The sequence below is a fragment of the Grus americana genome, chromosome 14, assembly GCF_028858705.1.
Source record: "Grus americana isolate bGruAme1 chromosome 14, bGruAme1.mat, whole genome shotgun sequence".
In the NCBI taxonomy this organism is placed as follows: domain Eukaryota; kingdom Metazoa; phylum Chordata; class Aves; order Gruiformes; family Gruidae; genus Grus; species Grus americana.
Window position 1 is genome coordinate 10,372,694 of NC_072865.1, and position 27,847 is coordinate 10,400,540.

Genomic DNA, 27,847 nt, shown 5'->3' on the forward strand with positions numbered 1-27,847 from the left:
GCACGCCGGGTAAACGCTCTGCCGCTCCTCCCCCCTCCCAACCGCCCGCCAAAAGCACGGCGGGAGCTGCGTGACTCCCTGGCCCCGCCCCCTTCTCAGCCATAGGCGGGCAGGAGTGACGCTTGCCAGCGGAGGCGGGAACGCGGTGGTGTGTGGATTTCTGATTGGCGGCGCAGGTTGCCGTTCCCGGGCGGGGCCGGGGGCGGGAGCGGCGCGCCGGAAGGCGGAAGCGGAGGATGGCGGCGGGTGCGGGCGGGCTGCTGGTGGCGGCGGCGCTGCTGTTGGTGGCGGCCGGGCCGCGCCCGGCGCCCGCCGAGCTCACGGACGGCAACAGCGAGCACCTGAAGCGGGAGCACTCGCTGATGAAGCCGTATCAGGGTGCGCGCGGGGCCGGGGGGGCGGGGCGGGACGGGACGGACACTCCGCTGCGGCCCGGGCTGAGCCGCGCTCTCTCTGCCCGTTGCAGGCGCGGGCTCCGCCGCGATGCCGCTGTGGGACTTCCAGGGCAGCACCATGGTCACCAGCCAGTACGTCCGCCTGACGCCCGACGAGCGCAGCCGGGAGGGCTCCATCTGGAACCGCGTGGTGAGAGCCCGGGGGGAGGCCGGCGGGGTCCGGGGCGGCCCCAGCGCCTCTCCCCGCTCTTGCCCTGATGGCGCCGGGCGGTCTCTCCGCACAGCCCTGCTTCCTCAAGGACTGGGAGCTCCACGTCCACTTCAAGATCCATGGAGCCGGCAAGAAGAACCTGCACGGGGACGGCCTGGCCCTGTGGTACACGCAGGAGCGCCTGGTGCCAGGTATGGTGTGCAGCCGCGTGTCAGCACTCACCCGTGCCCCGGGGCGGCCCGGGGAGCTGCCCTTGGAGCCACCCCTGTGAAGGTTTCTCTCTAGGGAAGGCGTTTGAGCTCCCCTCTGTCTGGTGTCGCTGGATCAGGATAGCGTGTCCTGTGTGTTCTGCCCTGGAAACAGGCACTCTCAGTCATCTGCCTGGCAATAAACAGCTCTTACAGCTCTTTTCAATCCAAGTCTCTGAGCACAAATTCCATCTGAGAGCCTTCTGTTCCCTGTGTTCTGCCCTGTTCCAGGTCCTGTCTTTGGCAGCAAGGACAACTTTCACGGACTGGCTATTTTCCTTGATACGTATCCCAACGATGAGGCGACAGAGGTGAGTAGGTTGGGGAGCTCAGTCAGTGCCGAGGAGGCTGTTTCCTCGCAGCTTCGTGCTTCGAGTGCTTCTCTCTCCTTACACGAGAGCGGGCTGCTCTTCGTGTCATGGGAGCTGGTAAAGGGAAGAGTTTGTAGGTGCATTAATGAAGATAAGAAGCTCCTTGCTCTGTCTCCTGCTGTTGTTGATTACACAGATGTTTCCAAGGCCTTTTCCCCTCAGGATGAGAGGGTGGCACGGGGCTGGCGTAAGCTGTGCACCACCTATTAAGTTGACTTAGAGGAATTCACTTGAAAGTGTATTCATCCTGAGTGTCATTTCTTTGTGCTTTGGTTGATTGTGCCACGTTGTTTCCAACCTGGGTGTCTCTAAAAAAGAAACTCCCAGGCTGGCTTTCTGCTCCCTGTGGCCAAAATAGTTTGGCCAAAAAGTTTGGGGGCTGTTGGTCCCTTTCTTGTCTCCTGCTCTGTGTTCATGGATGTTGTTACAGCACAATTGGAACACGTAACTGTGCTAGTGAGATCTGTTGCACCAAAACTGTGATACTTAAGTCATAAAGTGGCTGGAAATGACCCATCTCCCCGTTGTCTTGATGCTCACTGGGAGGTGAATTCTTGCCTCCGCTTGGCTTCTCCTGGTGTACGTGATCTATTGACAGCAAAGCTCTGAGTGTGGTTCTGCTGCTTACGGAGATTTCTGCCCATCCTGGGTCTCATGCTCTGTTCTTACACTTCTAACCCGGCCTGGTACTTACTCTGCAAGTCTGGGGCTGTTTCACTGCCCTGGGCACGCCATACGGTGTGAGCTCAGAGGGGATCTTGATATGGAAGGTCAGAAATGGTGACTCTGCTTTAGCTAGAACAAGCTCTTGCTCAGTTTGGAAGCAGCTTCACATAGAAAAGGGGCCTTGATTTCATTGTTCTGCCCTCCATACCCAACTGCGCAGCAAAGCTGTGGCTCTTGCCGTGCCTGGCTGAGATCCTGCTGTTGCTGAGGTTCTGCCCAGGCAGGGGAAGGTGGCTCTTGGTCTGCAGCTCCTGCAGACTGAAAGCAGCAGCGCTCTCCTCCCTGCAGCGCATGTTCCCCTATATCTCCGCGATGGTGAACAACGGCTCCCTGACGTATGACCACAGTAAGGACGGGCGCTGGACAGAGCTGGCGGGATGCACCGCCGACCTTCGGAACCAGAACCATGACACTTTCCTGGCAATTCGGTACTCCCGAGGCCGCCTGACGGTGAGATGTGGTGGACACCTTCTGCAGGGTGTCTCTTGCATGTTAGACGGTGCAGTGCTGAGGGGCGGGTGTTGCTGTGTGACCTGGAGATGGTTTTCCAGGTTTGACCACTGCGCCTCCGGCTCCCAGAGAGCTGCAGGCGAGCAGGATGGCGATGCGTGTTCTTGGTGTGACGCTCCCGTGTCTTGCAGGTGATGACTGATGTGGAAGATAAAAACGAATGGAAGAACTGCATTGACATTGCAGGGGTGCAGCTGCCAACCGGCTATTTCTTTGGTGCTTCTGCTGGCACTGGAGATTTGTCTGGTGAGAGGGGGCTTTGCTTGCAGGAATACCTGCTGTTTGGGGCCTGGAATATGATGCTACAGATGCATCGGATGGCTTTGATGGCTTCTTTTCCCTGAATTGTTAAAATCTTGAGACCCTGTTGGGTAGGGACCCATGGCCTGAGAAAGGGGACACCTAAGAGCTGAGGAACATCTCAAATTGCGGTTTGATACCTGGGGTGTGAGGGTGGCTTGAGAGGGAAGGAGACCTGGACCTGGCAGAGCATGGTCCTAGGGGTGCTCTGAGCACGTGGACATCTCTCAGAGCTTCTGACGTTCCTCGGTGCTGATGGTTGTTCCCTAGACAATCACGACATTATCTCAATGAAGCTATTCCAGCTCATGGTGGAGCACCCTCTAGAAGATGAGACTGTTGACTGGACTAAGATTGAGCCTAGCGTCAGCCTCCTTAAATCTCCCAAAGGTGAGTCTCTGGGCTTCGGAAACCTTCGGTGGAGGATTGGGATGCTGGGGCTGGACATTTAAAGGCCTGTTGGAAGGCATCAGAGCTGTGAGTCCCTGCGAGACCCTGTAGGAGCCGAGGCTGGGGTCTCTCTCTGTAGCTGTTCCTGTCCTTGCAGACAACGTGGATGACCCGACGGGGAATTTCCGAAGTGGTCCTCTGACAGGCTGGAAGGTGTTCCTTCTCCTGCTGTGTGCGCTGCTGGGCATCATTGTGTGCGCTGTGGTGGGAGCTGTGGTCTTCCAGAAACGCCAGGAGCGGAACAAGCGTTTCTACTAGAGAAGACCTGGGCCGTGGCCTGTGCCCAAACCCATCTTTTCTATGGGGAGCTGCAAAAACTGTGGTTTCTAAACGCTGTTTCTGAGAAATATCAGAAGTATTTTCTTATCTGTCTGTTTGGCTGTAACCCCTGCCTGGCATCGGGCGTGTTGGACCGAGGGGGGTGATTGCTGCTGGGGGCCCCCATAGACGCGCCTCTTGCCCTGGGCTGTGATGTGGGAGCACAGACGTTGCTCCCCCCATTTTTCTGGCACTCCCCCCGCCAGATGGGACCTGCCGTGCTGCCCGGGGTGGGGGGGGCAAGCAGCGGCGGGTGTGAATGTAAGGGGGCTGCGGGGAGGGGACTGCGAGTGGGGCATTAAAGGACTGACACCAGCTGTGCCTCTGGCTCTGTCTGGGGTGGGAAAAAGGGGGCTGTGCTGGGGAGGGGGGGTAAGAAGCCCCAGGGGGGCTGAAAGAGCTGGGTGTGTGTGTGTGGGGGGTCCCCCAGGGAGTCCCCGCTTGGTGGGGGGTTGTCCCGGGGGGACGGGTTGCCCCGGGAGGTCCCGGTTGGGGGGAGGTGTTCCCCGGAGGCTCCTGCGGAAGGACGCCAAGGAAGAGCGGGTGTCCCGGAGGTTTCCGGTGCGCTGCCCGGAGGAGGGGAGGCCCGGACCGGCGGTGGTGTGTGCGTCCCGCAGGCCCGGGCCCGCCCCCGGCCCGCCTCGCCGGGCGGAAGGGAGCCGGGCGGAACGGCGGGGCCGGGCCGCGTTTCCGGGCGGGGGGAGCGGCGGGGCGCAGCCAGCGTGTCCCGCGGCGGGGCCGGGTGGCGGGGCCGGCTGAGCGCCATGGGCCCGGCCCGCCGCAGGGCCGCGCTCCGCCTGCGCGGCGGCGGGTGAGCGGGGCGACACCGGGCGGGGAGGAGGAGGAGGGGGGGGGTCCCCGCCGGCCGCTGACCCGCCGCTGTGCCCCAGGTCCCCGCCGCTCCTGGGCCTGCTGCCCGGCCGGTTCTCCGTCTTCCCACTCTTCTTCCTGGCGCTGCTCCTGGGCTTCGCCTCGCTGCTCTGGCTCCAGCTCAGCTGCTCGGGCGAGGGGCCGGTCCTCGGTGGTGGGCAGAGCCGGGGGGCTCCCCGCCAGCCCTGCCCACCCCAGGCCCCCCTCCAGCCGGCGGAGGACGAGCCGTCGTGGGGTCCCCACCGCCTGGCGCTGCTTGTCCCATTCCGGGAGCGCTTCGAGGAGCTGCTGGCCTTCGTGCCCTACATGCACCGCTTCCTGAGCAAGAAGAGGATCCGCCATCACATCTTCATCCTCAACCAGGTGGATCATTTCAGGTAGCGTCTCCCCTCGCTGCGGTGAGCAAAGGCAGCGATGGGGCCCTTCTCCGAAACTCCGTCCCTCCTATGAGTGCTGAGAGGGCCTCCCGCTTGCCTCTGCCGGTGTGGAGAAGCGTGGGGCTTGGACAGCAGGGAGTCTGCGCTGGGGCGTGATGCTCTCCCCAAATTTGCTCGCTCTTAAGCTTATAGAAGGACAAAGTGGTATTTTCTTCTTTTTTCCTAAGCAAGAAAAGAATTGTCTACCCCTAGATATTTCAGCTTTCTCCCCAGTGTTGCAGGGCCATGGCCGTAAACATCTGGGGATGCTGAAATTCAAAGAAATACTGTGGGATGTTTGGAAATGCTATTGCTAACCCCCTGCTCGCTGTCTGGTACCTGCCTGCAGCCCCAGCGGGTGCTGCGGAGCTCCCCACACAGGGTGTGCTGTAGCCCTTTGGGCTCTGTGCGTTGCCATCGGGCTCAGCGTGTGCTGCCGGTGTAGGCAGAAGCAGGGGTGCAGTTTCGGGACAGGCAGCAGTGGCACCTGGCACTGTGAAGGCAGGGAATACTGTGTTTGTGTGTGTCCCCATTTGGGGACCAGTCGAACATTGAGTTTTGAGGAGCACGGGAGAGGGACGTGAAGGGATGGTGGCTGCTGTGCGTGGTGCTAAGAGTCCCCGGTCCCGTGGCAGGTTTAACAGGGCGTCCCTGATCAACGTGGGCTTCCTGGAGAGTGGCAACAACACCGACTACATTGCGATGCACGACGTCGATCTCCTGCCCCTCAATGAGCAGCTGGACTACGGCTTTCCAGAGGCAGGGCCCTTCCACGTGGCATCCCCAGAGCTGCACCCGCTCTACCACTATAAGACCTACGTGGGTGGCATCCTGCTGCTCACCAAGCAGCACTATGAGATGGTGAGCACGTGGGTGGGATGTCCCGGCCACTTTGGGGCAGGAGCTACGCCACCGTTTTGGTGAACAGTCGTACAGTTTGTGCTCCACGCTCGGGAAGGGGGGAGTCAAAATGGTTTGGGGACAGAGGTTGCTGCCTGAACTGCTAGGGGGCAGGGGAGGGAAGGCTGTGCTGGTGCTCAGGGCTTGTGCTGGTGTCTGCTCCTCTGTGGCACATGGAGTTGTGCTGGACTGGACCTTGGCCGGTACGATGCTCTTCTCATTTCAGTGCAATGGCATGTCCAACCGCTTCTGGGGCTGGGGACGGGAGGACGATGAGTTTTATCGGCGTATCAAAGGAGCTGGTCTCCAGGTAAGGGGTGCTCCATGACCTCCTAGGTTGAAATTGCCCTTCTCCTTGTCTCCCCATCTGGCCCCTGGCTGTAGCTGCCCAGGTCAGGACCTGGGGAAGACAGCCCTTCTGCGCTCCCCGTTCCAGTAGCAGGCATGGCAGGTTTTCTGGTAGCTTTACAGAAGCTTTGCTTTCCTTCCAGGTTCGCCGTCCCTCTGGAATCACGACTGGATACGAGACTTTCCAGCACCTGCATGACCCAGCCTGGAGGAAGAGAGACCAGAAGCGTATCGCTGCACAGAAGCAGGTGAGACCTCCGTCTGGTTGAGGAGAACCATTGGAGATTCGGGTTGTGATCACCACGTGCTCTGAGCCCTCCTTGCTCATGTCCTCCCCTGCCAGCTCTGCGCTTGCTCCCCGGGCACTGGGTGCTTCCCTCTCTGCTGGAAACCAGCCTGGGCTGAATGATCTTTCTCTTCCTCAGGAACAGTTTAAGGTGGATCGGGAGGGAGGTCTGAACAACGTGAGGTACCGAATCGAGTCACGGACTGCTCTGAGTGTGGCAGGAGCCCCTTGCACCGTCCTTAATATCTTGCTGGACTGTGACACAAGTGAGACCCCTTGGTGCACGTTTGGCTGAGCCAGTCTCCCGTGTGCCAGTCATGTGCGCTGTGCTTGTGCCAAGATGCCGGGGCTGCCACCAAGCTGCTTGGAGCAGGCAGGATTTTTGCAGCGGACGAGCATGGCAGTGCTGGTGAGACACAGAAGAACAGAAGAGGCTGAGAACTGGGCTTTGCTGGGACCAACAGAAGAGGCTGAGAGCGAGTGTTGCTGCAGGTGCTGGTGCTGCCTCCCAGGGCAGGTGCAGGAGGCAGTTTTCCTGCACTGGATGTGGCTGAGCTGCCACCCAGCTCAGAGGACAATAAAGAACTATCAGGGTACTTGTGAGTTGTGAATGCCCTGGGCCATGCCATGCTGCTCCTTTTTCCTGCTTCCTTCACCTGTGGCTTCAGCACACTCATTTCTGGCTTGGCCCTGGCTGCACTCTGTCTGGAGAGGCCATCTGCTCTGGTTCAGAGGCCAAGCCGGTCTGAAACAGGCTCTGAGTGAGATGGTGCCCGTGTTTCAGCTGCCAGGTAACCCCAGGGCTGAGCTGTGGCTGCATCATTGCAGGAAGTGATTGTGGTTGAGCCGTGCCCCGAGCCCCAGCATCCACAGCTCTGCTGGATGTCAGCAGTTGAGGTAGCCCAGGACTTCTCTCTGTGGAGGAAGGAGGAGAGTTCTGGCTGAGCTGCTCCCTTCCTTGCCTGCCTCCTGCGGCACGTGCTGCCTCAGCCTTTTTTGGGGGGTTTGGAGAACCTGATGTCCCCCCAGAAGTGCTGAGAGGAACTGGGATCTGCTCTGGCCCTGTATGAGGTGTCCTGGGAAGGACTGGCTGCCAGGCTCACTGCAGTGCTGGTGGCATGGGTGAAGGGCAGGAATTAGGATGGTCGCCCCTAACCCACCTGAGTCGAGGGGAACGAGAGCTTCCCTGGGTGAGGCAGGGGCTGGGACACTCCCCTTGGAGGTAGGAACGGGGGGGTTGGGTTGATGAGGGAGAGGCAAGGCTGTGGGGGCTCAGGCTGTAGATCTCGCCCACTTGCTCTAGCTGCCTGGTCCTGCCTTGCTGCCAGGCCGGTTTCTCCCATGTTGTGGCAGGACAAGGGCCTGGGCTGCCCCTTCCAGCAGGGTCGGGTGGGGAATTTACTTGCTAGGGGTATCCCAGTGTTGTTCCCCCACTGCTGGTAGAGCCTGCGAGGACTCTGCTGTGGGCTCAAGCTCCCCACTGTGGATGTGGGTTGTCTGGGTCAGTGAACGGCTGGGGGAAGGTGCCTGGGCAATGGGCTGTGTTAGCCTTGGGGTGCTGGTGAGCAGGAGGTGACCGGGCAGACGTACCCTGCAAACCCCGGGTCCCCCAGAGCCCAACCTGTGCGGTGACTTGGGGGCCTGCTGCTGTCAGAGCAAGAGCAGCCCGTGGGAGGTGGCAGAAGCACTGGTGCTGTGTGCTAGGAGTGCCCTGGGGCAGGAGACGCGAGGATGAGGAGGAGAATGTCCTCCTCTGGCTGCTGGGAACATGCCTGGGTGCTTTGCAGTGCTGGACGCAGGAGGTGGGGGAGGTGGGGAAGCTGGGAAGGTCCCAGTGGGTGAGGAAGGATACTGGGGGCTGCCAGTTGTTTGGGTTTGGTTGAAATCAGCCACACCAGCACCTTTTGCTGGGAAGTGGGATGTGCAGATCTGAGCAGGAGGGGCAAGGGGGCCACATGCCCTGCTCAGGACCCAGCTCTCAAGCCCCAGGTGGGAGCAGGGATCGTGGAGTTGGCAGAAATGCCCGCTGACTCTCAGGGGAGACCCCTGCCAGTGCTGGGCTCCTCTCCTCCACCACCAGCCTGGCCTGGCTGCCTGCTTGGGCTGCTGGGTGAAATGGTGCTGTGCCACTCCAGAGCGGAGGGTGCTTGGGCTGGCTCACAGATGGTGCCATGTGTGGGACCGGGCACTGGGACTTTGCGTGGGCTCTGGGGTCTTGGCACGCATTTTGGGTGCTGCTGCCTCCTCAAGCTGGGCAGACCCAGCCAAGCAGCCGGCACCCCTCCGTTCAGCCCCATCACCAGTGCTGGCACCAGGCCCTTCGTGTTTCCTGGCCCCCTTCTGTCCTCGTTCCCTGCCTGGCACTTCCTAGAGCGGTCGCTTTGCTGGGTGCCTGCAGACGTCCCTAGACAGAAGCTGTCGCCATGCCGGGAAGACGAGCGGCCCTGGGGACATTGGCACCTCCGGGGAGGAGCGCCGGGATGAGGGAGGCAAAAGCATCAGAGCCAAGTGTGGGGGTCGTGTACTGCATAGGGGCAGCGGGATTGGGGCGTCTGGAGAGATCCAGTGCCATCTGCTCTCCGCCCCGCTCTGGAGCTGGGTGAGGAGCCTGGAGCCCTGCAGATCAGGGTGTGAGGGGGGCTGCCCCCTGAGGAAGGGGTCGAGGTGGCGGTGCAGGGCGGTGACAATCAGGCCGTGCTGCTTTGCATTATCCAAGGTGCAGGCAGGCCCAGCCTGTCCTCCTCCCCAGCTTGGGGCTTGTCCTTGCCCCAGGGCGATCTGGGGACGTGCTGCCCAAGAGCTCCCAATGGCCTCTCCAGCCCGGCGGCCCAGAAGCAGCACTGGTGTCTGGCATGAAGATTGCAGGTGGGCTTGGGCATGTGGTGCACTGCTCCAGAGGTGTTCCCAGGACCTGTCATGTTCCTCGCTGTCGTCGGGGAGGGAGATGTTGGCCCTGCAGCCCTGCTCCTGTCTTTCCATTGCGCAGGATTTGGGATCGGCCACCTGTATGCCAGCCCCTCACCAGTGCCTGAACTGCAGCCAGGGCTGGCGGAGGCAGATCAAAGTATTTCTCTGCGCCGTTCAAAATAGATGACACAGTTTCGGGCAGGTTTCATGAAGACGTAGATGTGCAGAAACAGCATATGTGCACCTCGCACTTCGCTCAGCGCTAAAGGCTCCTCTCCCGCTGCTTGGCAGCTATTTCTCAGCTCCGCTCGCAGCCCCCTCATCCTCTGGTTGCTTTTGTGGAAGAGGTGCCGTGCTGGAGACCTGGCTTCCTTTTATAGCCCTGAATGTGACTCGGAGGTCGCTCGGCTCCGTTCCCCCCCCCACGCACTTTGTTATTAGCAATGGCCCAGTGGGAGGGGACAAGGTTTTTCCCCACTGCCTTTCTGCAGATGGATAACACCCTGCCTGCTGTCCCAGGAGCCCCGTGGAGCCGAGCCAGAGGCCTCCCCACGTTCCTGTGCTCTCAGAAACCTTGAGGAGGGGGTCAGGATGCTCGGGGACAGAGAGAGCCCGTGGAGTCCCAGCCCTGCCCCTCTGCAGCCCCCCTTCTGGGGCCCAAATTGCTGTTCGGGAGGCTGTGTGGGGGCTGCTGCGGGCACGGCAATCCAATCGGCTGTTTTAAACCGGGTGTTGCCCGGAGAGGTTTGCTGGCAGCCATGTGAAATTGCTGTAGCATCATGACGTGGAGGGGGCCGGGGGGGGCTGAGGTGAGCGGAGAGAGGGGGCTGGGGAAAAGCTGACAGGAGGCAGGAGCATCTCTGCCCAGGGAACGGGGCATCCCAGACTGCCGGCATGTTCCGGGCAGGGCCAAGCCCCGGGGCCCCGCGGGAGCTGCCATTCCATGGAGACGTGCTCGGGGGAGCGCAGCCCGTGGTGGAGAAGCGGCGGCAGGAAACGGGGCAGACAGGAAGGAGGGGTGCGGCTGTGACCAGCACCTGTTGAAGTCAGCCCGGCATCACTGCAACCTGCCTGGACCGAGGCCCCGGCAGGATGCTGTTACTGCCTGCCGCCGCGGGCATGTGCCTCTGCCTCTGGCAGGGACCCAGCGGCCCCACGGGCTGCTAGGGGTGCTCCAGGCATGGCTGAGCTCCAGGCAGAGGGCCGGGGCATCGCAAATACATTCCTGATGCCAGCAGGTTGGGAAATGGCACTGTTGCGAAGGGCTCCTCTGTTCAGAGGCCACGTGTGCTGCAGCTCCGGCGTGCAGCTGGGCGGTGAAAAAGAGCCACGGGGAACAGGGAGGAAAGGGACGGAGGGAGCGGTTGTGTGCCTTGGCACCGCACCGAGGATAATGCAAGCATGTGAGCCTGGTGAACAGGGACTGGGGACAGTGTGTGTGTGTGGGTGAGCACTGGCAGCACAGCTTGAGGACTCTGGTGTGCAGCGGGCGGAGCTGGCAGCGAGCAGGGCCCCAGTGTGCGAGCACGCCGGATGCACGCATCCCTGAACCCTGGCTAGGGACAGTGCGGGTGCGATCCCTCCTCGGGAAGAGACGGGTGCTGTGCATGGGCTGCCATGGGGACAGAGCAGGGCTGCTGCAGGTGTCCCACTCCCCGAGGCTGCTGGGACGCCCGGTGATCAGGTGTCCCCCCCACCAATGCCATGATCCCCGCTCCCTGCGCCTGGCATGCTGGCGGGGTGGCGAGTGACAAAACCAGCTCCCGGCCAGGACGTGGCAGGGCTGATTCAGAGGGACGAAGCCTGTTGTGTATCACTGGTGCCCAGCCAGGTGCTGGGATGGGTGGCAGCCCCACGAGGGTACTCTGTGCCCCCTGCGGCATGCCGCAGCCTGTGGAGTGAGCTGTGCAGCACAGGCACCTCCGTCCACTCCTGCCCACCCGTGGGTGCTGTGGCGGGGAGGACACGCTGTCCTGCACGAGGAGGGTGCAGAGAGCGTCCCACGGAGCCAACACCCCTCTCCCCTCTGCAGGGCCTTGGTGCAGCCAACGAGGCCGAGCAAAACCCTTCTCCCTTGCCCCGGCGGCTCAGCCCGCGCCCGGGGTGGGGGATACTGCCTGCTCCCACCAGCCCCCCGCCGCGGTAAGGGCCTCCGGGGACCGTTTGGCGGTTGGAATCGCCGGTTCCGGTCCCGGGGCTGTAGCTGAGGGATTTCCGGGAGGGATGGGGGCGGTCGTTTGCACAAGGCGTGCTCGGCGCTGCACGCAGCCGGCCCGTCCCCGGACACTTCCCAGCCCCTCCCCGCCGGTGGGCACGGCAGGGCCGCCTCCTTCCTTCCTCCTTCCTCCGCCTCCGCGTCGCGATTTGCCGGTGCCGGCTCCGCCCGCTGCCCGCGCGTCCGCGGCCGAGGGGCGCGTTCAAACGCGGCGAGGGAAGGAGCGGGGAGAGGAGCCGAGCGGGATCGCAGCGCCGCCGGCATGGTGAGTTGCGGGCCCGGTGCGCTTCCTGGGTGAACCCCGATGCACACACCCCCCCCCCCCGGGCCAGCTCCGGTGCGCCCCTCCCCTTTCCCCGGTGCTTTCCGCCGTTGCGGTGCTTTGTCCCGGGCTGCAGCGCGCTCGGTCGGGCCCGGCCCCAGAGATCGACCTCCCCCTCCGCCTTCTCCGTGCCGGAAATTCCGGCCGGGCTCGGTGGGGGCTGCGGGGAGGTGCAGGGGGGGCTGCGGGGAGGCGGGCGCGGGGATCCCCGCGCCCGCCTCCCCGCAGCCCCCCCTGCACCTCCCCGCAGCCCCCCACGGTTCACGCCCGGAGGGGATGGGAAAGGGTTTGTGGCCGTATCCTGCCTGGGCAGGGCTCGACGGGGGCACGGCTGGGGTTGGGACCGGGGCTCGCCAGGCTGGCCGGACCGGTGTTTTGCCGCCCGGGGGGTGACACCCTTCCAGCCGCAGGCAGGACACCCTCGGGTTCCCCCGGCGCTTCCCAAACCTCCCAAAAACCTGACCTACTTCCTCGGCCGACCGTGCCGGGAGGAGCCGCTGCGGGGCTCAGCCGAGCTGCTCCCCTGGTGCTGGGGGCTGGATGCTGCGAACTTCCCCCCACCCCCTCCATGGGGACATCCATGTCCCCCAGCCCCATGCACACCCAGTAGCACTGCAGACAGCCCGGACCCACCCAGGGGGTCCATCCCTGCTGCCCTTCGTGGGGTGCCAATGCCCAGAGCAGGTGCTGGGCTCACAGAGGGAGGTGACAGCGCAGGCCGGGAGCTGTCAGACAGGTTTGTGCGTGGCAGCAATTAAAAGCGGGGTGTTTGTTTACCCGGCGCGTGGTGCTGAGAACCAGGGCAGCTTCCTGGGTGTAACCTGGCCCGTGAGCCCTCGGCAAGGCTGGGAGCTGCGGAGTGGGCTCTGTCTCACCCCTGCTACGCTCGCCGTGTCCCCTCCACCATGGTTGCTCGTGAAGGGCTGCAAGGGCCATTGTCCCCCTCCCCAGAGCTGGGGAGCCAGAGCTGAGGCCCAAGGCATCCTCGTGTCCTTCCTCCCCTGGCCACCTGCGCAGGAAGCTGCACTGTCCAGCCCACATCCTGCTCCTTCCCACCTTCCTCCTGCTGTGTCCGGCCATGGGGTCCCCCGCACGCATGTGGCAGCTGGGCTGTGGCCACCTCGTCCCTGCGCGGTGTTGGGGTGGGAGCGCCTAACTGTGAATGGAGTGGGGCCGTGGGGGGGCTTGGGAGCTCGCCCTGCATCGTGTGGGAGCCCACGCCGTGTGGGAAGCATCCCCGTGGGGCAGGGAAGATGCCCGTCCCTTGCGCACCCTGGGGAGGCCAAGAAATGAGCCTGGGACTTGGGCATCCCCAGGGTCATTTTGGGGAGGTCTCCAGATGGTGTCTGGATGCTGAGGTCCTGGCGGGGTGGCTCGGTGCTGCCGGGCCAGGGCTGGCGCCAGGCCCGGGCAGGTGCTGCCGGCTCCCGAACTCGCCCGCCTGGCTGGGCGGCAGGTGCCTGTTTTGGTGGCGGCCCCGGCCGCGGGCGGGAGGTGGGGCTGGGTGTGGGAGGGAGGTGTTCCGCCATGGGGGGGGGGGGCGGCAGGAGGGAGCCCCCGCCCCACTGCAGCTCGCCCGGTGCATGCTGCATGCCGGCACCCTGCTCGCTCGGCTCCCGGACCTGGCAGGTCCTTCCAGTGCCAGGAGCCTGGGTCGGTCCTTGGGGCCAGCTGGGAAAGGGGGTGCTGGTGGGGCATGAAGCCCCAGCTGCCCGGCGTTGCTGACTTTGTCTCTCCTTCGGCAGTGCTGGTACCGGGCTTTTCTCTAATTCTCCATGGCAGCAGCACAGGGTCCTGTGACCTGTGAGCCCGACACCCGCGTCCTTGGCACCTACCTCACCTTGGAGCCCGTTGGCGTCGTCGGCAGCATGGGCAGTGTGGGCAGCCTGGTGGAGAAGCAGGATCTGTCCCCCCTGGAGCTGCGGGCCCCGCTGGGGGGCTCGCGGGGGCTTCGACAGCCTGACGGCTTGCTGCGGAAGGGGCCGAGCCAGCGGGAGCTCTTTGGCTACCTGCATGGTGCCAAGAAGGAGATGCGGTCAGAGCGGAAGCACCAGACGTCGGGCGCCTGCTACAAGCGGGACTACGAGAGCGACCGTGAGAACCGGTCCCCTGAGCGCTGCTCCCGTGAGCATCACCGCGGGGCTGACTTCTCCAAGAGCTCCTTGCCCGAGAGGGGCCGCTTTGACAAGGTGAGGCTGTGGGTGCCATGCCGGGCCCCGGAATAGGTCCTGCTCTGCGAGAGGATGGGGCTGGAGCAGAACGATCCGTGCCCTGGTGGGATGTGGGGATTTGAGGATGTCCAGGGATATGGGGCTGGGACCAAGCGGGTTCTCCCTGGCTCTGGGTGTCTGCGCGTGCTGGTGGGGGCTGTTGGGCTCATCCTGCCCCTGCTCTTGTTTTTCAGTGCCGTATCAGGCCCTCAGCCTTCAAGGCAGTGGCTGGGAAGGGGCTGGTCTCCATGCAGGGCCTGTCCTCGTCCAAGGGGCAGAAGCTGTCCAAGAGCAACGGGAGCCTGCACACACTGCTGTCGCAAAGCAGCACGGCGGCCTCGCAGCACGGCCCACTCCGCACCCACCTGCTCCATGCCATCAGCCTGGATGAGGCCTCTGACTCCAGCCACAACTCCATCCAGAGCTTTCCCTCCTACGGCTCCCGCCTCAAGCCTGCCCAGAGCCAGTTCAGCGCCTCCATGGGCCACATCAACCACATTGGGGGCTCCTTGGACAGGGTCTCCCGGAGCCCCAGGGACCCCCTGGCCCCTGAGAAAGCACCCCTGTCCTGCAAAAGCATGGCCACGCTGAGCCGGCTGCAGAGCCCTGGGGAGCCCCCACCGCCCTATGAGTTCACCTACTCGCTGGAGGACGCGGTGAAGCAGCTGGAGGACCGGCTGCAGGAGACAGGAGGAGAGCTGCGGCAGCTCAAGAGGAGCCTTAGTGAAACCGAAGACCCCTTCACCCAGGTGAGCCACGCAGTTGGGGCTGTGCTGGGTGCCCTGGTCAGGGGTGTGGGGCAGCGGTGCCTGGACGGAGGAAGCTGTGAAGGAGCTGGCGTCCTGCCGTGGTGGGTGATGGGCTGGGAATGTCCAAGCGTGGAGGGACCCAAAGTCATGGCACCTTCTGGGATCCCTCCCTGGGGCTGCCCCGCTTAGGGGCAGGCTACAGACCCTCACTGACGTCCATCTATGCTGGCAGGTGTTTGAGGACAAGCAGCGGCTGTGGCTGGATGAGCTGGAGGATCTGAAGCAGATGTACATGGCCAGGCTGCAGCAGGTGACGCAGCAGGCGCAGCGCGGGCAGCGGGCACTACAGCTGCAGCTCTACAAGGCACAGCAGGAGAAGAAGCGGCTGCAGGAGGAGCTGAGCATGCAGCAGTGCCAGTGCGAGGAGCCTAAGCTCCGGCAGACCCAGGGTGAGCGTGTCAGCCCTAAGCTGGAGGAGACCAAGTGGGAGGTGAGTGCCCTGCCTTCCCTCCCTGATGCTGCTCTCCTGGCTGTGGAGCCAGGACGGAGACAACGGTTCCCTGCTCTGGTGTCGCTTGTGGCAACAGGATGGGAGGGATGAGCCAGGTGTGATGCTCGTGGTCTCCCAGGGATGCTGTGGTGACAATCTGGGGTGCTGCCACCCCTGGGGTCCTGCTCCTCCAACCCTTCCTCACGGCTTGCCCGTGCCCTGCAGGTGTGCCAGAAGGCAGCAGAGATCTCCCTGCTGAAGCAGCAGCTCCGGGACACCCAGGAGGAGATGGCTCAGAAGCTGGGTGAGATCTTCAGCCTGAAGACACAGCTGCGGGAGGCCAAGGCAGAGGTCCAGGCCAGGGACTCCCAGCTGGCACAACTGGCAGACTCCTTCCAGAGCCCCCCGGAGCCCGGTGCCTCGCTGCCGCTGGGTGACGACCCCATGCCGGCATGCCAGGACTTCCCTGGCTGCGAAACTGATGACTCCAAGTGCCGGGGCCTTCACAGCGACACAGCAGAGCCCCTCGAGCGGCAGGTGGAGTGGCTGTGGGCAGAGCTGTTGCGGGAGCGACGCCAGGGCCAGCTGCAGGCTGTGAACTTTGAGCTGGAGAGGAAAACCTGGCAGGAGGAGAAGGAGAAGGTGCTGCGGTACCAGCGGGAGCTCCAGGCCAGTTACATGGAGATGTACCACCGGAGCCAGGCGCTGGAGCGGGAGCTGCGGCAGCTGCGGTCGGAACCCAGGGACGTCGGGGCCGACTCGCCGTGGATTGAGCGGGTGGAGTCCTCAAAGATCTGAGCGGCAGGATGCCAGTGGGACTGTGAAGGGGGAAAGTGTCTCTTGCTGCTGCAATGGGACGATCTCAGGGTCTGCACAAGGACTGGCTGCTCGGCGCTGCCCTGGGGAGAAGGACTGATTGCGACAAGGGAGCTTTTCCTTCTTGCAATGCTTCAGACCCTTCTGGGGGGGGTGTCTCTGGAGATGGGAGGGGGTCATCTGTGCCAGGGTAGGGGTCTTGCATGTGCCCCGTGCTCTGACTCCAGGAGCATTTGCCTTGTGATCCTTTCTGCCACGGGGGCAGAAACCAAGCGCCCTGTGAGACATTCCTTGCCCCTCCTGCTCTGCCACCCCGTTCCCTACAACCCAGTAACTTAAGTTACATACGTTTATATTATCACTGGGATGTGCATCCTGTCTTGCTAATGAGAGGCTTGAGCCCTGTCCCCAGCCCCGCTGCCTTGCTGTGGGGTTCCAGCTGCTGCTCGCAGTGGCTGCCCTGTCACCAGTGTCCTGGAGCCAGCAGTGCCCTGGGCATGGACTGGTCCAGCTTGGTGCCACTGGGAAAGCAGATGAGGAAAGCCTGCCAGGTGCTGGTACTGCTGGGAGGGGGGCAGCTGCCCCAGCACCTCTGTTGGGGCTTTACATGTCACCAGTATCGGGGATGCTCTGCAATGGAGGGCGGTTAATGCAGCTTTCCAGCGCGGAGCCCTTGGGCTGAGAGGGGCCGAGTGCCTTGTGCAAGGAGGGATGGGAGCCCGGTGCCCTGACGCACTAGGAGGCCTTTAGGGAGGCGTAGGAGGACTGGGGCATGTGGGCAGGGGGCTGGGATGCTCCCCAAGCTGGGGAGAAGCCTGGGCATCCCCCCCCATCCCCCTCCCAGGGTGAGGGGTAGCTGAGGAGCTGGGCCAGGGCTGGGGGAGCCGGGTGGAGGCGCGGAAGGAGCCCTGCTCTGTGCCTGTAACAGCGGAGCCCGGCCTTTCCTGCAATAAACCCGGATTTCATTCTGGCCTGGGCCTCTGCTTTCCTCCAGCGCGGCGGGGGGCACCGGGGCTCTCAGCCACGCGGGGGGGGGGGGAAGGCTGGCCCAGGCCCTGCTGAGCCCGGGGAGGGGCGGTGGGGGGTGCCCCCATCCCAGCCGCGCTGCCGGACCCAGGGCCCGCCCGGGAACGGAGCCGCCGTGTCGGCGGTACAACCGGTCGGGGCATCGCAGCGGGCTGAGTCACCGCGGGGGCGGGCGGACAGACCTTCCCCCCCTCCCCCCGGAATGGTTTAACCCGGCCAGGACACACCCCCTCCCCGGGAATGGTTTGCCCGGCCCCGCCCCCCCGCTGGTCGGAACGCGAGCGCCCCCTGGCGGTACGACGGCCCCAGCCGTGCCACCCCCCCCCCCCCCCAGCCGAGCCCGGCCCGGCCCGGCCCGGCCCCCCCCGCCCCGCACAGCCGTTCCCCCGTACGGAGCGCCGGGACCGCGTCCTACAAACCCCGCAGACACCTTTATTCACCCCGACGGCGCTCAGCACCCCCCGGTCAGTGCCCTCGGCAGCGTCCCCACAAACGGTGCACGAGGACCCGCCCCCCGCCCCGCGGGGCACAGCCCGTCCCCAGCTCTTCACAGCGGCAGGGGCAGCGCCTCCACCTCCTCCAAGCACTCATCGTAGGTCTCCTGGTACTCCTCGTGGGGCTTGATCATGATAACGCAGGTCGGGCGCTTCGAGCCGGCTGCGGCTCCCAGGTCCTGCGGGAACACAGCAAGGCCGTGGGGAGGCTGGGGGGCACCAGGTCCCCTCGAGGGGAGGCTGGACACCCAGTCAACATGCTTCATATGCTGGTCTAACGCAGGGAAGACGTCTCTGCCAGCCCCTCAAGCCCTCCAGACTCGTGCTGGGTATAAGAACCCTTTTCCCAACTCGTCTCCTACACCCCAGAGGCAAAGTGCTGGGCTGGCACCTGCCCCCTGCACTGTCCTCCCTCCCCAGGGCAGGGAGCCGGGGTCTGCAGAGTGGCCTGTACAGGGGGTGAAGTCCCAAAGACACCAACACCCGCCTGCCCGCCCCGACTTCCAGTCTACAAGGGGAGGATGTCCCACACACACACCTCGGCCAGTGTCTCGTTTCTGCAAGCGGCCAGGTCCCAGCTCAGAACTAAGGGGGGAAAAAGCGTCCCCGCTCCATCCCAGAGAGCTCCCGTCCCCAAATCCTGCAGGGACTCGACTAGGGCAAAGGTTTCTGCGGTCCCACAGTGAAACACTCCTACATCTGCGCCACGACCACCCTTGTGCCCTGGCCGTGGATGCGCACCGGGTGCTTTATCAGGCACTGGATTTGTGCCTTCGGGAAGGCTCCTGTCCCAGCCCGGGCCGGGTGCTGCCCACCAGGTTCCCTTGTGCTGGGGCTGTTTCCACCAGGCCGCGCAGCCCCAGCCCCTTACCGATTTGGAAGGGACGTATGCGTAGGGGAGACTCCTGTCCTCGCACATGATGGGGATGTGGCAGTACACATCGATAGGCAGCGTGTCGCCGGCCAGCACCGTGATCCTGCGGGGGAAAGCCCGTGTCAGCGGCCGGGCGGGGACGGGCCGTACCGGGCCAGCAGGGCCGGAGCAGCGCTTACCCCTTCTCGCCCTTGTTGATGAACTTCTGCACCTCCTTCACACCGCGACGGATCTGTTTGTGCTTGGCCGCTGCAAGAGAAGCACACCGTGAGGGAGCTGCGCCACCACGGCCCGGTCCGGCCCCCGCCGAGCCCCGGTCCCAGTGCCAGCCAGACCTTTCCTGATGCACTTATAGAGCTTGCGCGTCAGCTTGCGGGAAGCCAGCGGCTGGGCGATGGGATTCAGGTAGTCGAGCTGCTCCCGGTACGAGCGCTCGGGAGTTCCCTCCGCCTCCGCCGCCGCCTCCAGCTGCTTCTCCCGCGCCATGGCCGCGCCGCCGCGAGCCACCGCTTCCGCTTCCGGGTCACGCGCAACGGAGAAGGCGAGACTACCACCCTCCGGCGCTTCGCCAGCCAATCAGCAACCCCCCCACGCGCTGCCAGCCCGCCCCGCCGGCCAATGGCGAGCGCCGCCCTCCTGACCCCGCGCGCTCCGAGCTTCCCGTGGGCCGCCCCCTCGCGCCGGGGCTCCCTGCCCGCCGCCCGGGCCGTCACTCACGCGCGGTCGCGGTTCCAGCGTGGGCCCTTACTGGGCGCGGGGCTCCCCGGCGGGCACAGGCCGGAACACCGGGGGGCTGCGACCGCCCGCACGGCCCGAGGCGACACGCGGCGGCAACCCGCTCCCAGCCCCAGGCCAGCCGCGCCGCAGCGCCCCGGGCCCGCAGGCAGCACCGCCACGGGGCTGGGCCCCGATCCATCCCCGCTGGGCACAAAGATTATTTTCTCTTTTTTTTTTCTTTTTTTTTCTTTTTTTTTTCTTTTTTTTGTCCCAGGACCCTTTTCTCGCTGCAGGGCTACTGCTTTTCCCAGGGAAGAAGGGGAGTTTCCCTTCCGGTGCCCCTCCTAGAAACCCCGAGTTCCTTACCCCACCAACCTGGCAGGCACCGCTAGGTCTGCCAAAGGCCACGGCTGCAGTGTCAGCACATCCCCTGGGCCCCAGGCAGACCTCTTGAGCCGGGGAGACACCACTGTTCCAAAAGAAACAGGCCCCACTGACGGCTTGTTACCTTCTCCCCCACCCCAGCCTGTCCCTTGAGCACAGGAGGGCTTCACCCAGCATCTGCAGCTGCTCCAAGACCTCTCGCTGCATCTCCACGGCCATGCGGTGCACGTGGTGGTTGAAGCTGTTGTACATCATGGCGTTCTGGAACATGAGCATGAGGTCACGCTGGAACTGGACCATGGACTGAATGTGTCCCTTTGACAGTCTTCTCTTTATGCTGGTTAAATCCATGGGTCTACAAAAAAAAAAAAAAGCGAAGGAAAACTAAATTGCAACCCACAGCCAGGCATTCTTCAGGCTCTGCGTGAACTTGCTTATTCTTGTTTCAGCATGGCCCTGAAAGCACAGCTATTTTCAATCAATTTTATTGCTCAGGACAAAGAGGAGGAGTGAGAAATGTTCTTTTAAGTCAGATGAGTAAGTTTAGCCAATGCAACACTTGCTATCCAATCAACTTGGCAGGTCATTAGCAGTCACCTCTAAAAAAAAATTTGATGTTGAGCTCCAGAGAAGGAAAGCAGAGCAAGTCTAGTAATTAGTCTTCATGAAGTCAGTCCAGGTCTTAGTGGAGAAAGAAAAGTTACTAAAATAGGTATCTATTAAAACCCCTTAAAATCGAATGGTGCCACTAGCAAAAATAGCAGCGCTGATAAAGGGAACATGATGGAGAATAAATATTACTTCCCTTATTTTGACAGAATGAGAAAATGCAGAGACGACAACTGTGACCAGAATAGAACATGATTCAGCTCTGAAAAATGCCCTTAGTCTCTCTGGGAAATATTCTCATGACCCACTTCTCCACTGAGAGCAAAACATCTGGGGAGCAAGCAGTGGATGAGGAGAGGGTATCAACCGAGGCATGGGGATAAGAGACTGCTGAGCTGCAGAAGCTCAGGCAGGGCTTACAGCTGCAGGACTGTGCCTAGAGTAAGTCAGCCATGCAACGCCAGCAAAGGGCAGACACAATTCGTATCAGCACTTAAGTCGGTGCAGGCTTCCAGGTTCTAATCACCCAGAAGGGAGTTTTAATAAAAGAAATCAGTGGGAGATGCTGGTGACAGCCTAACTCCGGAAAAGGAGGAAGGAAAGCATCCCACTGGCCCTTTGGAAACCAGAGAAGGCAGAAAAAAACCGGAGAGAAATCAACTAGCAAGCACTTCCTCCCCACTCACCTCTTCACCACATCCCTGTAGCCAGGGGCTTGTTTCTCTGACACCGCCTTCAGGAATGGGCCACTGTATCTACAGGGACAAGCACAAAGAATGACTCTGTCTGCCTCTCACATCACAACATGGACCAGCGCCTGCCTCTCCCTGCTTGCCGTGAGGGCCACGGCCGATTAGCAACAGTCAGTATCCAGTGGCTGGCATGACTCGCATGGGAGGAGGCTGAGCCCCTTGCTGAAGCTGGCTGTGCCAGCTGTGTAGGAAGCAACATTTGGGCTCTGCCACATTAAGCAAAGGAAATAAATATGCAGTGTTCTCTCCGGCTTTGCAGCACGCAGCTGTTCTTGCCGCGAGGACAGCCAGAAGCGAAGCCACAGAGAGACAAGTCTGCCTGTGGTGGCTGTCATGGAGGGGAGGACAAGGCCTGGTGACACAAGAGCTGGACGTCAGGGCGATGTGTTCAGCAGCCATGTCAATCCAACCCTTTGCCCCCACATACCTGTGACTGGCTATCATCTTCCAGATGGACAATAGAGTTCTTTTGAAGAGCAAATGCTGTGGGGGGTTATCCCAGCTCAGCTGCACCCTGTAGAGGGAATATATTGCCAGATCATCACACTCGAGACAAAGTAGGAGGCAGCAATTCTGCTAGCACCCACCACATCCAACTGGATGAAAGGCAGAGATCCTTTGCTGTAGCTACGCAAAGCCTCTCAGGGTGAGATGGTGGAAGTGTTCTGCATCTAAATGCACAATTAACATCCAGAACGCAGGAAGATGCAGGGCAATAGGTGGAAACAAGATCTGAGCTGAGCAGCTGTAAAGGGCAGGATCAAGATGGACAGAAAAGCTCATGCTACTGTGAAATTCAGAACTTTACTGAGGTAGTTTTTATTCAGTTTTCTCGTCCCAAGAAACTGTTTTTCCTTTGAAAGGCAGCCCAGTTGATCACACGTGTGGCAGAGCCTGCATATGACCAACATGCCTGCACCTGCCTAAAGGGGGCTGGTAACGCCTTTCTTAGGAGCTGGACTGGACACTGTCTGACAAAGCATTGATGCCCAGCTCACACAAGGCCTGGCTGCCTTGAGGAAACATGTATTTTCCACTTACTCTCTTATTTAATCTCTACTCTTCTCACTTCAGCTCAGGATCAATGCCCAAAAATGCTGGCAGATCCACAGACATAGCACAAGTTACCTCCTTCCCTCCTGTTCTCCTCAGCCATCTCACCTTCCCGGAGGTGACCTGTGCCACACAGTTGTTCTCATGTGAGACAAGGGACACAACCCTGTTCTGCTGTGTCTGCAAGAGAGCAGAACAAACTACTTACAGCTGCATGTTGGCAGGACTTGTGGAGTCCAGCGCGGGGACTGCGGAGGTGTTATCACTATCATCTGGATCCTGGGCCTGATAACTCATCTCCTGTGGCTGTGGCTCACCTAAAGCTTGTTCTCCAGGTGTCTCTTGAGTCTTGTCCTGAGGAGCAGAGAGGAAAAGGGAGTTATGGATAAGATAGCAGCCTATCACCTGAATTCCTTATCTAGAATGCAGCCTGCTGCACATCCCCTTACTACATCCAGTCTTGGCTGGGAGCTAGCTCACTCTGTTATTCTGGAGGATGATGTTTGACCTTATTCAGACCTTCACTGTGCTGCCCAGCACTCCACTAACAGCTGGGTGTGATCTCTTGGATCATAACCACCTCTGGCTAACACAGACACTGTGGAGCTCACTGGTGCCCAGTGTTTTGTCTGTCTGCTTTTCTGGGAAGAGTTACGGATGTGAGAGGGCAATCAGGAGCTGAGTTAAGACTGCCTCAGGCTTGTTAAAGCTCAAATCACAGATAACAGGATCTCCTAGAGTGCAACAAGGTCACAAAGTCCCACATGAATATGACAGAGAATAGACTTAGCCAGGAAGGAGAGTGGTGCTGTTGGAGTAGTGATTTGCCAATAAAATGTAGAGAGTGACAGGCGCAGGGAGAGAGGCCCTTTGGAGTCCAGAGGTGGGATTATGTGCAGAGGCACCTGAGAATTCCTCAACAGGAGATGTGAAGCATGGAGCACACTCCTCAGGAACAGTGGACACTGTGCTGTGTTTGGCTTTGACCACTGGGAAAACTGCAAGGGAACTGCTGGGAATAACACCGTCCTGGCTGAAGAGGTGAAATGTGAGAACCCTGAAAGTTATTTCTGTCTCCAGTGTCTAAGTTTGCAAGGGAACAAATGTGAGTGTGGAAAAAGGGCACTGTTCTTCCACTGCTGTCTTACCTGTCCCAGCAACACCTCGCAGGCTGGCTGCTGGGAGCCCACAGTCCCCCGAGACGCAGGACTGATGTAAACCCAGGCTAGACGGTGCCTGCTTCCAAGACATGACAGTCTCCAGGGGCAGATGGTTATTGCTAGCACAGCCACATGGGCCTGAAACCAGCCAAGCTGTGTGCTGCACAACACAGCAATTAGAACAAGGCAAGTATTCCAGTCTTGCCTTAAACCTGAGAGCAGACTGCCAGCTCTCATGAATCACCTTTACACTGCCAAGGAGCAATTCCTCCAACTCACCTCTGAGGGTTTGATCTCTAACAAGCTTCCAGTTCCTAAAGATACACAGCCATACATAAAAACCATCCTTCCCCTCATACATTTCTTTTGCATTCCCCTCCCTGCTGTCTCCTCCTATGCGTCCCCATCTCTCCACTCAGAACCTGGGACTTCCCCATCTCTTCTAGAGCTGATTTCCTTCACTGTCTCTTGTCTCTCATCTAGGACCAGAGGCTCTCTTAGGTCCACCTCTCCCCTACCTCTCTTCCTGGGAAGCGTTCTTTCTCATCTGCCAGGACGTGGAGTTGACTTTCATCTGCTCCTGAGACTGCTGTCCTTGTGGTCTTTTCCTGGCACCTCACATCTTCCTCATCATCCTGCTTCCCAGGGCCACAGTAACCCCACTGAGCCTGTGATGACTCCGTGCTGCTAATGCGGAGAGGTTCCATCATCTGGGTTACCTGCAACACAGAGATTTATTGCTTCACATTGTGAAGGCAAAAGGAAGAAGAAATAAGCAGCACAGATGCTATTTTTGTTTTCACTCATGAACACCTTTCCATTTTTAGGAATCCTTGCAAAATCTTCTGATCAAGCCCTGTGTTATTATTAACAGTGTCAGTTCACTGACATCTCTGTACTTCAGGGTGAGCTGTGTTTTGGCAAAGCAGCTGCCTGGTTGCAGTGCCACCTTTAAATTGGAGGAAGGGCGAGTCTTTGCACAGACAGCAACTGAACTCGGGGCATCTGTGTGTGGGGATGGTGGAGGCCCTAAAAACCCTAATGTTTCAGGAGGGCCTGAACTATGATGCCCACTTTCCTGTCATCCAAACAGCCCTACCTCTGAGAAGAACTGGAGAAGACTGTTGTCTTCACATGGCCTCTCTGCCTTTTGGTAGTCTTCACTGTCATCCCCCCAGAGAGGCTCACTGAACTCCAGCTCATTGTCTGCCTCTTGGCTGCTCTCTTCTAGCTTCCCCACGGCCACCTCTTCAGTATTCCTCCAGCTCCCCATGTCCAAATCCAAGCTTGAATCCCAGCTGAGAAGTGACTGGAAGTCACTGTTCTTCTCTGACTCGCTGGGAGGCTCCATCTCAGACTCCCACCACACCCAGGCATGGCCCATCTGCAAACAAACATAAAGAGAGAGACAGCAATTTCTTTGTACCCTGATCCAGAACTGCAGAGCCCAGCTCATTTCCTGACAAACTAGAGAGCCGAAGCATGGGAAGGACTCCGTGAGGCGAGAGCAGCCTACACTTGAGGCCACACTGCCATTTCAGAGCAACTGAATTTCAGGTTTTCTGGTGCTTTTGCTGTGCTGCCCAGGGGTTGGTGGGTTACTGTGCTCAGGGGATGCTGAGCTGGTTGGGAGTACGTGGCTCTGTCGCACATTAGATGTTTAAGGTGCCAACGGCAGCCAGCAGCAAGCTCAAAACCAAGTCATGCTGGGGCAACGGAGCTGCTGACAAACGAGTGAAAAACTAGTGACTCTGAGGACAACTCACTGAAATTCCCTTTGCTGTCCCATGAGAACTTTTTATACTGGAAATAACTAACACCACAGAAACTTTGTTTTCAAAGTGACAGATGTGATTTAACTGGATGGTGATATATTGTCTACCTGAGCCAGAAGAATTATAACCACACACAGTCACACACCAATGGGGCACAGTTCTACACATTTGAGAAAATAAAAGTTAGCATTCTCTTAAGAAGGAAGAAACCATTCACTTCACCTCTGTTCATTAGTCCATGCCTAAGTGTCTTCTGCTGCACAAGTCCACTACGATTTCTCTAAGTCTGGGGAATTGCTTAGAGTCACAGTAACAAAGTAAATGGCTGTTAGAAAAATCTGTATCTTGCTGCTGAACTCAGCTGCCTGGATGCTGTACCTATGGAGGATTCTATGCATTAATTAGCAGCGTCTTTAGAGTTTTCAGTTAATTATGTACAACCTAATTTTTCCAGAATTTTGAACAAGCACATTTCTCACTTCCTTCCTTTTGCATTCTCAGGACTGCTAGCACAGCTACAAATAACGCTTACACTGCATACCTGGGAGAAATAAGGAATCCGTTGGGTTTGGGATTAGAAAACTTGTTTTCTTATTTTATGATCTTACAAGCAGAGCTAAGATCCGAAAGGCCGTCCTTCTGTAACCTCTTTCAAAGTTAACTTCAGCAGAAGCAGATAAAATTTGATGAGGTAAGAGATAACATTACCTGCTCTCAGCTTCCAGCTAAAGAAGTTGGGCAAAGTGTGATTTCATCTGAAGAGGAACCCCACGCCTAAAACGCTTTCCTGCACCATCAGCAGAGCTGGCTGCACACGCAGAACCAGCCACTGCAGCTCAGCTGAAGAACAGAAAAGCCTTAGCCTGGGGTAATCCAATCACTCGTGATCATCTTTCCGTACTCCAGTTGAGAAGGATGAGCATTTTAAAATCAGGAAGCCCAGGGAACTTGGGCATAAGCACCGATTAAAAAGATCTTTGGCCTTATGTTCAGTTTGACTAAATCTTGGAAGACTCAAGACACCAGAACAGCAGCATTAGTGCAAGACAAGCAGGATGAGTGAAATAATTACAGACTGCTTAGTTCCATACCAATTCTCTACAAAGAATAAGGGACAAAAAGATACAGACTTCGACTTTTAATTAAGAACTGACAGTTCTTAATTATGTTGGCTACATAAGTCACCAGCAAGGAATCATTATCAAATTGGAAAGTTTTAGTTCACCTTGCAGAGGTCAGATGCTGCGCAACCCTTGCCGATACGAGAAAAAGCAGTTAGAAATAAAAAAAGATGGCCTTTAGAAAGGAACTTACATGTCAAAACAAAAAAAATGATAAAAGCCTGAACTCTAGTAAATGAAATGTAGAATCCACAAAAAAGTAGGCAAAAAAAAAAAAAAAGAAAAAAATTGAAGAACAATTTGCTGAAGACATAAAAGCAAACGACAACAACAAACCTCATCAAAAACATCAGAAGCAGAGAACTGCCAGATGATCAGTGGGGATGACGCATGATCAGTGCCAAACATCTCAGAGGAAAATAGGGCCAGTTGGAAAAACCAAATTAATCATCATTATCAGCAGTTACCACAGAGGAGATCACACAAGACTTTCTCTTGGGATGGGTCTGAGAAACTGTTTCTAATTAAAATGTCAACAGGGGAGGTTTTAGAACAATTTGAAGGAGGGAGTAAACCTTAGAACCAGTTGGGATTCACTTGTGACTCCAGAAGAAGCTTAAATATAACATGACCAAACCTATGCTGTGTAACCTGTCATTTAAATTAGCCACAGCACAAGAAAAACAGAAATATGTGATTGTTTTATCTGTCTGTAAAAGGGTGGATGTTGGGAGATGCAGCACAGTAAGCCTGAGCTCTGCACTAGGCAGATTAGAAAAAGTATTAGGAAGAATAGGATTAGTAGTCGGAGCACAAGATGAATTTGGAAAGAGGGAATGGGGTGCTGTGGAGGAAAATCCTATGTTAGATTTTTACAGATCTTAAACATCATTAAAGGCTATTAAAATGTCATGGGACAAGAGAAAAGGCTCTTTGAGGGAAAAATACCTGCTTAAGGGAAGAAATCAAGGGTAGGAATGAACAGCAATGCTTTCCATAATGAAAGCAAGTTACTAGTGGGCATGGTAAAGGTCCTCCCACGTGCCGCAACTTCAGTTTTTCAACACAGGCAAAGATGGGGCAGAGTGTTACAGAGGAGACAGGGCCAGACTTTTCTGTGGCCAGCAGCAAAAGGAGAAGAGGCAGTGATGACAAGCTGCACCAAAGGAAATTCAGACTGGACAGAAGGTAAATGTTTACTCCATGAAGGTGGGCAAGCACTGAAACGAGCTGTCCAGAGAGGTTAGGGAATCTCCATTCTTGGGAAATTTTCAACACTTGACTAGGCAATGCTCTAAGCAACCCCATCTACCTCTGAAGCCAGCCCTGCTTTGAGCACCAGGCTGGACTAGATAAGTGCTCAGAGGTCCCTTCCAACTTAAATTATTCCATAAAATACCAGAAACCTGTAACTTTGGGCAATGAACTTAACCTGTAATCTCTGGAAACTGAGGCCATAAAAATTCAAGTCAGAAATTTGTTCCCAATTTCAGTAGTGAAGGAAAATCAACCAGTACGCAAACCAAAGGATTCTACATTTCTAGCATCAAATGTAGAGTGACTCTTGGTGGAAATACACCTCAGCCAAGCATGGGACTCAACACATCAGGCACGACTAATTTCAACACTTGTGAAGATCAAGGTAAGGTAACAATCCCTCTGGTCTTAATCACAATGACTCAGTTTCCTGCAACTTGTGTGTCAAAAAGCTGCATGCTGTGTGTACTGCACACTCCCAGCTGCTGCAAACATCAGGAGGGTTTTCCCCGCCCCCCCCCCCCCCGAAGGTCACTGGGGCAGAAAATATGCAAATTTCATCTCGCA

General features: G+C 58.9%; 5 protein-coding genes across 7 annotated transcripts; 3 read left to right on the plus strand and 2 right to left on the minus strand.

Moving 5' to 3' along the window:
- The first annotated feature begins 207 nt into the window (after window positions 1-207).
- On the plus strand, window positions 208-3,844 carry LMAN2 (lectin, mannose binding 2). The gene is made up of 8 exons (XM_054842135.1): window positions 208-378; window positions 467-585; window positions 680-797; window positions 1,086-1,165; window positions 2,240-2,401; window positions 2,593-2,707; window positions 3,032-3,151; window positions 3,309-3,844. Exons 1-8 carry the CDS (start codon window positions 237-239, stop codon window positions 3,467-3,469), a joined length of 1,017 nt encoding a protein of 338 aa, XP_054698110.1. The 5' UTR covers window positions 208-236; the 3' UTR covers window positions 3,470-3,844.
- Window positions 3,845-4,116: 272 nt separating this feature from the next.
- B4GALT7 (beta-1,4-galactosyltransferase 7) lies at window positions 4,117-6,970 on the plus strand. Its single transcript, XM_054841728.1, has 6 exons — window positions 4,117-4,340; window positions 4,420-4,776; window positions 5,451-5,676; window positions 5,942-6,025; window positions 6,207-6,311; window positions 6,489-6,970. Exons 1-6 carry the CDS (start codon window positions 4,294-4,296, stop codon window positions 6,642-6,644), a joined length of 975 nt encoding a protein of 324 aa, XP_054697703.1. The 5' UTR covers window positions 4,117-4,293; the 3' UTR covers window positions 6,645-6,970.
- Window positions 6,971-11,628: 4,658 nt separating this feature from the next.
- N4BP3 (NEDD4 binding protein 3) lies at window positions 11,629-17,012 on the plus strand. Of its 3 annotated transcripts, none has more exons than XM_054841832.1 (5): window positions 11,629-11,736; window positions 13,539-13,982; window positions 14,198-14,752; window positions 14,985-15,242; window positions 15,468-17,012. In XM_054841832.1, the coding sequence occupies exons 2-5, from the start codon at window positions 13,569-13,571 to the stop codon at window positions 16,038-16,040; spliced, it is 1,800 nt and encodes a 599-aa protein (XP_054697807.1). In that variant the 5' UTR covers window positions 11,629-11,736; window positions 13,539-13,568; the 3' UTR covers window positions 16,041-17,012. The 3 variants fall into 3 exon arrangements, with proteins under 3 accessions (XP_054697807.1, XP_054697809.1, XP_054697808.1); XM_054841834.1 differs by having other exon boundaries at window positions 11,640-11,736; window positions 13,576-13,982; XM_054841833.1 differs by having other exon boundaries at window positions 11,710-11,740; window positions 13,576-13,982.
- Window positions 17,013-17,493: 481 nt separating this feature from the next.
- Window positions 17,494-18,979, minus strand: NHP2 (NHP2 ribonucleoprotein). The gene is made up of 4 exons (XM_054841836.1): window positions 18,788-18,979; window positions 18,632-18,701; window positions 18,450-18,555; window positions 17,494-17,757 (listed from the first exon to the last, which is right to left on the minus strand). Exons 1-4 carry the CDS (start codon window positions 18,936-18,938, stop codon window positions 17,632-17,634), a joined length of 453 nt encoding a protein of 150 aa, XP_054697811.1. The 5' UTR covers window positions 18,939-18,979; the 3' UTR covers window positions 17,494-17,631.
- Window positions 18,980-19,085: 106 nt separating this feature from the next.
- On the minus strand, window positions 19,086-24,478 carry LOC129212984 (bromodomain-containing protein 8-like). The gene is made up of 6 exons (XM_054842251.1): window positions 24,227-24,478; window positions 23,646-23,846; window positions 22,176-22,321; window positions 21,342-21,428; window positions 20,849-20,917; window positions 19,086-19,908 (listed from the first exon to the last, which is right to left on the minus strand). Exons 1-6 carry the CDS (start codon window positions 24,476-24,478, stop codon window positions 19,674-19,676), a joined length of 990 nt encoding a protein of 329 aa, XP_054698226.1. The 3' UTR covers window positions 19,086-19,673.
- Window positions 24,479-27,847: the final 3,369 nt, after the last annotated feature.

Bases quoted from the DNA above. Each gene is read 5' to 3' on its own strand.
- LMAN2 (XM_054842135.1), top strand. From the start codon at position 237: ATGGCGGCGGGTGCGGGCGGGCTGCTGGTGGCGGCGGCGCTGCTGTTG. The intron at 798-1,085 runs GTATGGTGTGCA...GCCCTGTTCCAG, and splicing joins GCAGGAGCGCCTGGTGCCAG to GTCCTGTCTTTGGCAGCAAG. The intron at 3,152-3,308 runs GTGAGTCTCTGG...CTGTCCTTGCAG, and splicing joins CCTCCTTAAATCTCCCAAAG to ACAACGTGGATGACCCGACG.
- B4GALT7 (XM_054841728.1), top strand. From the start codon at position 4,294: ATGGGCCCGGCCCGCCGCAGGGCCGCGCTCCGCCTGCGCGGCGGCGG. The intron at 4,341-4,419 runs GTGAGCGGGGCG...GCTGTGCCCCAG, and splicing joins CTCCGCCTGCGCGGCGGCGG to GTCCCCGCCGCTCCTGGGCC. The intron at 5,677-5,941 runs GTGAGCACGTGG...TTCTCATTTCAG, and splicing joins CCAAGCAGCACTATGAGATG to TGCAATGGCATGTCCAACCG.
- N4BP3 (XM_054841832.1), top strand. From the start codon at position 13,569: ATGGCAGCAGCACAGGGTCCTGTGACCTGTGAGCCCGACACCCGCGTC. The intron at 13,983-14,197 runs GTGAGGCTGTGG...CTTGTTTTTCAG, and splicing joins AGAGGGGCCGCTTTGACAAG to TGCCGTATCAGGCCCTCAGC. The intron at 14,753-14,984 runs GTGAGCCACGCA...CTATGCTGGCAG, and splicing joins CCGAAGACCCCTTCACCCAG to GTGTTTGAGGACAAGCAGCG.
- NHP2 (XM_054841836.1), bottom strand. From the start codon at position 18,938: ATGGCGCGGGAGAAGCAGCTGGAGGCGGCGGCGGAGGCGGAGGGAACT. The intron at 18,702-18,787 runs GTCTGGCTGGCA...CTTCTCTTGCAG, and splicing joins CTATAAGTGCATCAGGAAAG to CGGCCAAGCACAAACAGATC. The intron at 17,758-18,449 runs GTAAGGGGCTGG...GTGTTCCCGCAG, and splicing joins CATACGTCCCTTCCAAATCG to GACCTGGGAGCCGCAGCCGG.
- LOC129212984 (XM_054842251.1), bottom strand. From the start codon at position 24,478: ATGGAGCCTCCCAGCGAGTCAGAGAAGAACAGTGACTTCCAGTCACTT. The intron at 20,918-21,341 runs GTATGTGGGGGC...TTGTCCCTGTAG, and splicing joins AAGATGATAGCCAGTCACAG to ATACAGTGGCCCATTCCTGA. The intron at 19,909-20,848 runs GTGAGTGGGGAG...TTTTTTTTGTAG, and splicing joins TACAGGGATGTGGTGAAGAG to ACCCATGGATTTAACCAGCA.